Source organism: Mya arenaria, chromosome 4 (assembly GCF_026914265.1).
Source record: "Mya arenaria isolate MELC-2E11 chromosome 4, ASM2691426v1".
In the NCBI taxonomy this organism is placed as follows: Eukaryota; Metazoa; Mollusca; class Bivalvia; order Myida; family Myidae; genus Mya; species Mya arenaria.
This window is the reverse complement of record NC_069125.1, coordinates 39,804,714-39,814,489: the sequence shown is the minus strand read 5'-3', so window position 1 is coordinate 39,814,489 and position 9,776 is coordinate 39,804,714. Positions and strand designations below refer to the sequence as shown.

At 38.1% G+C, this 9,776-nt stretch overlaps 1 protein-coding gene across 1 annotated transcript; it reads right to left on the bottom strand.

The window, feature by feature from the left end:
- Positions 1-19: 19 nt before the first annotated feature.
- LOC128230797 (uncharacterized) lies at positions 20-9,529 on the bottom strand. The gene is made up of 4 exons (XM_052943238.1): positions 8,978-9,529; positions 8,487-8,645; positions 7,619-7,676; positions 20-5,168 (listed from the first exon to the last, which is right to left on the bottom strand). Exons 1-4 carry the CDS (start codon positions 9,527-9,529, stop codon positions 2,104-2,106), a joined length of 3,834 nt encoding a protein of 1,277 aa, XP_052799198.1. The 3' UTR covers positions 20-2,103.
- Between the last annotated feature and the right edge of the window lie 247 nt (positions 9,530-9,776).

Here is a 9,776-nt window from a genome sequence, read left to right as displayed (position 1 = left end):
GTGTTTATTGTGCATTTATTTCTTCATTAAACTTATATGTCCCATTACTGGAGCAACATACTCACATCCTCAGATGTAAACTTTACAAAAGTTTGCGGGAGTTTTCAAAATTGAAATTCTTGTTACCAATGGACTTCCAAAAATGAATTATGATTTTATTAATTGTCTATGCAAGAACATATTTTGAAGAAGACCATTTTTAGCTTGACTATTCGAAGAATAGGTGGGCTATACTACTCGCCCCGGCGTCGGCGTCCGGTTAAAGTTTTAGGGCAAGTTGGGATTTTCACTTATAAGTCCAATACCCTTCATTCAATTGACTTAATACTTCACACAGTTGTTTAAGATCATCACACAATGAGGTTACAAAACCCCATATTATCCGTAATACAAGTTATGGCCCCTGATTGACTTAGGTTAAAGTTTTAGGGCAGGTTAAAGTTTTAGGGCAAGTTGGCATTTTCACTTAAAACTCCAATACCCTTCATTCTATTGACTTAATACTTCACACAGTTGTTCAGAGCCATCACATAATGAGGTTAGACAACTCCATATTATCTTTTATACAAATTATGGCCCCTGGTTGACTATGGAACTTAGGTTAAAGTTTAAGGGCAGGTTGGGATATTTATTAATTACTTCTATACCCTTCATTCAATTGACTTAATACTTCACACAATTGTCCAGGACCGTTACCCAATGAGGTTACATAACTTCATATCCTTAATACAAGTAATGGCCCCTGATTAACTTAGGTTAAAGTTTTAGGCAAGTAAAAGTTAAGGGCAAGTTGGGATTTTAATAAAAAAAACTTCTCTACCGTTCATTCAATGCACTTAATAAAATTCAAAATTATTTACGACCATCTTACACCAAGAAGCATAATTCCATTTTACCCTAAATACAAATTATGGCCCTTGATTTTTTATTTTTTTTTATTTCTGGTGAAAGGCATATATGTATATTCTTAACCACATTTTAATAATGGGAAATCAAGTTATTTGAATGACTTGCGTCATTGTTCGGGCGGGCTGGTGGGAGGGCAGCATCAAAGTCACCTTATGTATCGAATAATTTTAGTTGGGTTTCACATAAAGAGACCTAACTTGGTAATATTGCATCGTTATTGTATTTACTTCTAAGTCAAAGCAGCGTAGTCGAGCGCGCTGTCTTACGACGGCTCTTGTTTAGTGATGCACGTAATTAATGGATGATTAATCACGGGCATGGATCGATTCTGCTCCGCTATGCCTTACATGAGTCCATAGTTATAACGAACAAATATAGGCCAAAAAAAAACGTTGGGAGGCATGCCACGTTTGCACATCTTGACTCAAAATCAAAATCGATGACAATGAATTTAACATTTCTTGACCAGCCTTTAATTTATATTCTCAGTTATACAAAATAAGCTGACCTAGGTGGTCATTACCTCATAACGATATATGAATCCGCCATTAATTCGAAAAGATGTGGTGTGTTGTATGCTGTTTTAACGTTTATTGCTTCGATATCAAGATCGCAGTTAAAATCATTAACATTTCTTATCTTTCCTTTAATATGATTTTAAGCCATATACATAAAGCCGACTTAGATGGTCTTTTCCTTATAACAATGCTTCATCTTAAGAAGCAGTCCATTCATATTCATTATTAGTGTGTATGTGTTGAGAGTTGTGTTCCTCAGTCTATAAATATTGAGCGATGTCAGTTTTTGATTATTTTTAACATTGAAACTGCTAATTTACATATCATTAACGAATTAAAACCAACTGAAATTTAAATAATAGGCTATTGCAAATAAGATGTATATCTTTGTTATAGAATAAAAAAGCTGCAGTGTTATGATCAATTTATGCATCAGTCAATTGAAACCACGGTCCCCCAGGTCCGAGGACTTTGACTTTCGGTCAAGCCAAGCCCGGGTACGATCCTCGTCGTGCGAAGATTGCATACAAATATTAATTGTTTAAAATGCTTTTCGTGTAAAAGTAACAGATAACCTTATTTTTTAAAATAAGAATGGGATCTACTGGCAATTTCTTCACTGTGTTTCATTTTCATCCAATATCATGCCCTAATCGATGCTGTTTTAACTTATTGTTTACATTTTAGTGTACATTAATCTAAACACTCGATACATAATGTCAAATGCATTAAGATTAAATGACGCCGGGCTGTTCACTATCTCTCGGGTGTCCTCAAACGTGTCAATAATAAATGGCCTTCGCCTGTCCGCGACTTGCTCTTGGATGTCCCTTAACGCGTCACGATAACGTGACGCTGTTCTGTCGACCAGGTATCGGATGTGTACAAATGGTCTAAGATGGTATAACGTTGAAGTTTCCACTTGTTCTCGGATGGCTTCTAATTCTTTAAGATTGAATATCGCCGAATAGTTCAAAACCTGACGGATGTCTTCGAATGGGACATAACATAACTTCAAATTGTCCATTGGCTCTTGAATTTCGTCAAATTCGTCAAGATCGAATGACGCCGAGCTGTCTTCTTGCTCTCGAATGTCCTCAAATTCGCCAAGATCAAATGACGCCGAGCTGTCTTCTTGCTCTCGAATGTCCTCAAATTCGTCAAGATCGAATGACGCCGAGCTGTCTTCTTGCTCTCGAATGTCTTCAAAATCATCAATATCGAATGACGCCGAGCTGTTTTCTTGCTCTCGAATGTCCTCAAATTCGTCAAGATTGAATGACGCCGAGCTGTCTTCTTGCTCTCGAACGTCCTCAAATTCGTCAAGATTGAATGACTCCAAACTGTCCACAAGCCTTCGGATGCTAGAGAATGGGTCAAAAAAACCCAAGCTGTTCACTTGCACTTGGAAGATTGCAAATTTTTCAATATTGAACAACGTCGAACTGACAATATGCTCTCGGATGTTTTCCAACTCACGGTCTGGTTTCAGCATGCAGTAATCCATCACACATTCTACGGTGTGTGGTATGTTCTCCATCATATCCATTAGTCTCCGCACCGCTTCCGATGTCATTGTCACACACACTAGTTCAATATGGCAAATGGAGGCTGGAGGGAGGAGGTGGAGCTCACCTAGATCTGTGTATTGTATTTTAAAGTTTTGTAAATGGGGAAGACTTGGAAGTGTATCGCACATTAACTGTATATTCTTAACGTCGTCTAAAACAAGATGTTTTAGTTTACTCCACATTATATTGTGTTTAAATAAACTAAATATGTTTAATTCGACATCCGATGATACGAATTGTAATCTACATGTTGTTATATGTGATGTATCAACCTGCAAACATGTAGTATCGTCTCCACATATACTCAGATATTCCAGCCTGTGACACTGGGACAGGTCATACTGCCCAACACAGTGTAACATATCAACTGCTTTTAGGGAGTCTGAGGAAGATGTGATCAACTCATGTAGATTTACCTCACTATTTATTCTAGCATCAAAGAGTAGTGTCTGAATTCGGTTAATGTTTATCCGAATCAGCTTTTTTAACACACTGACATTTACCCTTCCACAGAACACAAAGTGCTTGAGAGTGAGCGGGGTGTCATCATAGTTGTTCGCCTGGGATTCAAGGTACCCGGAAACAATCATGTCCTGAAGTAGCTCCGTGTCTTCGGGTATTGGTACCTCTTCCCTGAAGGGATTGTCGTAGGGTATAAAGCAACGGGAGCTGTGTGGTGGAGAAAAACTGGACCACATAGACATTAAAACTTTGATCGCTGGCTTCATTCCACATTGTGGTATAGAATTATTGATCCATGAAGACATTTGAACACCGAGCTCGGGCTTCATTCCACAAATGTAAATAAAAACCTGAGAAACATCTCCCAAGATATATTGTTTATTATCTGATTCGTACTTGCTTGATAGCTGATTGTAGTCGTCTCCATTAACGCATAAATGAAGAGCCGCTAAAAACTCTTGAAGTGTTTTATGAAAGAATGTAAAATGAGATGATCTCCTGCTATATGAGTTGGATTTTTTCTCCGTGAGTAGACCCGACTTCAATGCAAACTCAACCTGCTGTTTGTCTAATGTAGCGTAAACCGTATCGCTGCTGAAAACAACAGACGATTCTCGGCACCCTGAAAACAAAGTAACGTATGCCAACTTTGCTAGCTCAAGGTATATTGTCGGATTTTGTCTAAAGCATTCATGAACCGTTAATACATGTGGCAGTTTAATTTTGGGCTCTTTAAGCTCCCTTCGCATACAACTATGTCTACATGAAAGCATGTTTATCACTCCAGCATAAATATCACACTTTGAATTGGTCAACGATATACCCTCGAACCATAGGCACACCAGGTGGGTGAGTGTGATAGGTGCTGTCAATAAACCTGTAAGACCCTTTTCATGTACCATTCGTATAAAGGCCTCTGGAGTCCGTTCATTCTCAGTATCCTCATTTAGGATGGTGAGGATATTTTTCACTAGTTGTGATGGGTCGTCAGGTCCTTCTATTTCAAGATACTTGTCGATCTTTGAATCCTGTACTCTAATCTGTGAGAGTCGCCAGGGTCGTGTTGTCGTGAGAAGTGTGGCCTTGTTGGCCGAGTTCCGGAAAGGGGTGACTTTCTCGTCCGCTTTGCAGGTACACTTTTCATTTTCTGGATGAGTCCATTCATCAAGGCCGTCAGCTATGATTAAACATTTTTCACTTTCCAGCACCGTCTGCAATAGCTGATAGCCATCATCGACATCCTTTTCGTGGTAAATTTTACATATTAGCTGATCCTTGATCATTTCTGCTACATCACAAGTTTTACCTGAATCTCGTAGGGTGACATGAAACAAAAATGCAAACTCTTTGAAGAATTCTGGGTCGGCATAGCTTGTTTTAATACCAACGTTTTCCTCCGCTGGTAAATACTGTTGAGTCCATTCCAGGGCACACATTACGGAGAATGTTGATTTTCCGGTGCCAGGTTCACCAACAAGGAAAACATTGCTGAGGAACTGACCGTTTTTGCAGAAAACATCTGAAAAGTTTGCATTTTTTTTACTGCGTTCTTTCTTGTCAATCCTGTCGAGTTTTCTATGATCTTTCTCCGTAATTTTCGGTGCCACGTAGAACCTGGAGAGTTTGGCATTCTTCTCTACCAGAATAGGAGATATCGGCATGTCGGCCAAAGTGGTTTTGTAATGGTTCGTTAAACGTAGTCTCAATCCTGGAGTAAATAAAATAATGAAATATTAAAAACGTACAGAAACCATTAATGTTATCTTATCATTGTATTAGAAAGCCAAACATATATGCCATATGTACAATTATTTTATTTTTTCTATACTTTGAATTCATGAATATTAATTAATTACCCATTTTGTATTGTAAATTTATAAATACTGTATAACACACATCTCTATATAAGCTGTTTTACTTTTAAAGGATGATTTCGTCAAATGGGCTGTCAAGGATAATAGTTTTAAATTTTATTATTAGGTGATTTGGTAATTGTTATTTTTCGCTGTAGGATTTTCATTATCGAAGAATTAAACATTTCAAGGCTCCAATTTTGTTAAACATTACAGCGAAACGCTTCAAAGAGTAATTTATGAAAAAGCAATTATGAATATGAATTTCGTAGAACCGTGAGTAAAAGATTTGCTGTTTTTTAGTATCGATATATATTTGGTTCATAAAGTTATATTCAACAACAAAAACCTAGTTATCGAACTATTTTGGTGGATTTATGTTGTTTTTTTTATTTCTTAAAAAATGACAAATAATACAGGGACAACTTCTGAAATATGTATAAAAAACAGCAACGAATTGTTTCATTTAAGTTAAAAATGTAAACGTATGTGCAGTGTGCATATCATTTATCTTAATTCAATTAATTCCATAACATTATGTGTGCTCTTACTGTAGCAAAACAGCTGACATTAACTGCAAGACACTTTGCACTATCTTTTCACATTGTAAGCAGAAAGACAGCAGCACATGGTATATCATTTTGCACAGAACCAAAGAAGCAGCAGTATTATCAGACAGTGACTTAGTACAGACAACGTTATGAAGACAAGTAAAAGCAGTATCAGTAAGCAAAGAGTACACATTATAGGAAGACACTTGGTTAGAAAATAAGAGGCAGCAGTTTCATCAGACAATTGGTACCAGCAATGGCACAAGACCCCTTGTACAGGATAGAAGTAGCATCAATAATACAACACATGGTACAAAATATAAGCAGTAGCAGTACGAAACGATATTTGGTACAGACTATAAGCACCATTAGTTTCGCAAGACACTTGGTACAACAGACAAGTAGTAGCAGTAGCACAAGCCACCTGGTACAGGTGATACGAACCAGCAACTTCACAATGCACAGTGTACATAAGACATGTAACACCAGCATAAAAAGATACTGGATACAGAAGATAAGTAGCAGCAGAATCAAAATTTACATGATACAGCAGATGAGAAGCATTAAAACTAGACACTTGGTAAAGAAGATAAGAAACATCATTATCACAAGACAGTTGGTACATAATAAAAGCAACAGCAGTATCATAATATACTTTGTACAGAAGAGGAAACAACATTATCACAAGACACGTGGTACGGACGATAATAAAATCATTGTCACTAAACATTTGCTACAGAAAATAAGTAGCAGGCCAGCAGTAGCTTTAGACACTTGGAAAAGAACATCCGTAGCAACTTCACTTGGTAAGAGGCTATGCAGCAGCACTATCAGATCACTTTTTACACGCGATATGTAGCAACCTTATCATATAACATTTTGTACAGGATATAAGTATCAGAGTTATCATATCATTTTGTACAAAATGTAATTATCAACAACATCATTATACATTTGGCACAGGAGATAAGAAGCAGCAGTATCATCAGACATTTGGCATAGGATATGTGTAGAAGCATTATTATATAACTTGTCATATAATATTGGAAAGAACAGTCAACACTGAGGCACAGGTGATCAAAAGCAGCAGAATCCTATCTCTTTTTAAGAAGAAAAGTATCAGCAGTATCACAAGACGCTTGGTACAGAGGGTAAGTAGCAGCAGAATCATAAGGCAACGTGTACACAAAATAAATAGCAACAGTGTCATTACATTTGGCACAGGAGAATGTCAGCATTTAAGGCAATTGGCGCAGACGATGGGTAGCAGCATTTTCATAAGACAACTGGCACAGAAGATGAATAACAACAGTGTCACAAGACTTGGCATAGGAGATCAGTAGCAGTGGTATATCAACACTTGAAACAGAAGTTAAGTAGCAGCATAATCATTTAATTGGGCACAGAAGATAAGAATAAGCGGTAACAAAAGCCACTTGGGACAGTAGCAATGACATCATAAGATACTTGGTAACAATAAAGGCAGCAGCATTATCACGAGACGATTGGTACAGAATATTAGCATTATCAAACTGATGCGATATTTAGATTCAAGACTATTTGGGGGACAATGGCCAATGACCGTTAAAATAAGAATTAAAGCGTGTAAATAATAATATTTTTTAAGCAAGATCAATTAATCGAATACCTTAAAAAATATTCTATGCCTAATGTCTTGGGATATTGTACATATATATTTGTATTTGGAACGTGTCCAAATAACGGTTAAAATACGCTTGTAAAAGCCTCATTACCTTCCTTCAACATCTCACGTTGGTTTTCAGAGCTGATCTTAAAATCGTCCGTTTGCAGCTGTAAGCAAAACAGATCAAGAAATAAAGCATCTCATAATTCAAAGGCTATTTTAAAAAAGGAATGTTTTATTACGGTAGAAAAAAGATGACATGCGTGAAATTTTTTATCGCCTAACAACAGCGAACTTACTCGTTTCCATGACATGGTTATCTCGTGCCAACGACCGTGGCGAAGACTTACTAACGGTTCGAGTGCTTTAGGTAATCGATCTGCGACAAGAGTCGAACCGGGCCTAGCCCTCTTGGTTGCAAAGAAATTTACACTACAATATTCCGATTTTAAAGTCACCAAATCTATCAAACACGTACAATCATACCCGGTTGCTGTTCCATTTTGTGCCGTGCATCGGCTAGTATTGTTCACTAGCATGTAAGCTCATACATTTTTATTCAGTATGTTGATATGTTGTGCCTTGTGTCGGCCCGCTAGTTTAGTGGTGTTCTTAAAGATAAATATCATACCTGGTGAAGGTAAGCATTTCTGTACCTCCTTTGTCTGCCTAGATCAGCTGTGGCCTATACTATGTAAAGTCATACCTGTTTAAGATGTTCCACGGCGTCTTGTGCCACGGATCGGTCCTCTCGGAAAGGACACAGCCTGGAAAAGCTTGGTTCTCTAGCATGTAAACTCATACCTTTTTAAGCTGGTCCACGGCGTGTTGTGCTATGGAACGGTCCTCTCGGAAAGGACACAGCCTGGTAAAGCTTGGTTCTCTAGCACGTAAACGCAGTTTTAGATGTTCCACTACGTTTCGTGTCTCGAGTTTGTTTGCTAGTTCAATTGGTTCTATAGCATGTAAACTCATACCTTTTTAAGCTGTTCCACGGCGTGGTGTGCCTCGGGTCGGTTCGCCAGCTCAGTTTTATCCTCTAGCAGGGTTCGGAGCTTAAACAGGAAGTCTACAAGTTCCGTGTCCTTTATCTGTTGGTCGTTGGAGTGGCGGACGCGTCGACCAATGTCCCTTACCTTAAATATATTGTTTGCATTCAGTATAATACACTCTTACAGGTATGTATAACAAACATGTCTTGTACATATTGTATTTTTGAACATGACTCAAATTGAAATGCAGGCAATATGTTAACATGTATACGTTCATTTTAAGACTCTAACGTTGATGTGATAAGATTAAACGAATGACAGAATAATCAATATCATAATCTAGTTGTTATGGTTGTAATGGTTTTAAATGCGTACACGGGAAATAGATGCACCCTGTAATGTTCTACCTTACTTATGAACTTTCAATCGATTGCGATTTGATATTAGGTTGTTACTTACGTGCCTCATATGCATACCTCTGTCAATAAATTTGTCGTTGTCGCAACATTGAACGACAGCTTGGTTTCGAAATCCGCACAATTCAACATCACGCTAAGCACGCCGTTGAAGTCACTTTCTTTGATAGAGGGCACGGTCTTGTAGCCATCAGGAGGCAGGAAACACTTGCCAATCTCCCAAGGACTGGTACACCATTTGTCTGCGTTCGTGTTCTTCCAAGATGGACCAGTAAACCTGTGATGTTGAATAATTTCATCACGGACATCTTCACAAATCCCTTTTGGACAAGGATTAGGCTGAAGGGTGTTGTGAAATCTGCAGATTCTAGTACTGGTACATATCCCGCGCGTGGGGCACTTTAATACGTTCTCGGTAAAACAATGTGCACATATTGCCCCGCTTGGGAGACTCTTGGATGTGCTAACGGTGCTAAATATGTCTTTGTGCACGCATGTCAGCACGTTCTCCACAAAGTCTTGTAGACCCTCCTTGGTAATGTTGAGGGCGAGGGCGGCCTTAATCCAGTTCTGTGTGTCTTTCTTGCTCAGTAGATCTCGATAACAAGTCATTGTTTTGCTTTTAAGTCATTGCCGGTGTCTGTTTAAAAACAAGACAAAGTTCATTGTATGATATTGCAATGACATAACGAACAACATCATTATCGGCATAAAACAGCCATCATTTTAAAAGACGTTCCTTTCAATGATCGTGAAGGGAGTATTCAGTAAAGTTTGAAGAAGATCGGATAAGAAAGATGATAAGTATTTCTTTGAGCGAAGCTTGGAATCCACGAGGCAGAGTTGGACAATCAATAAC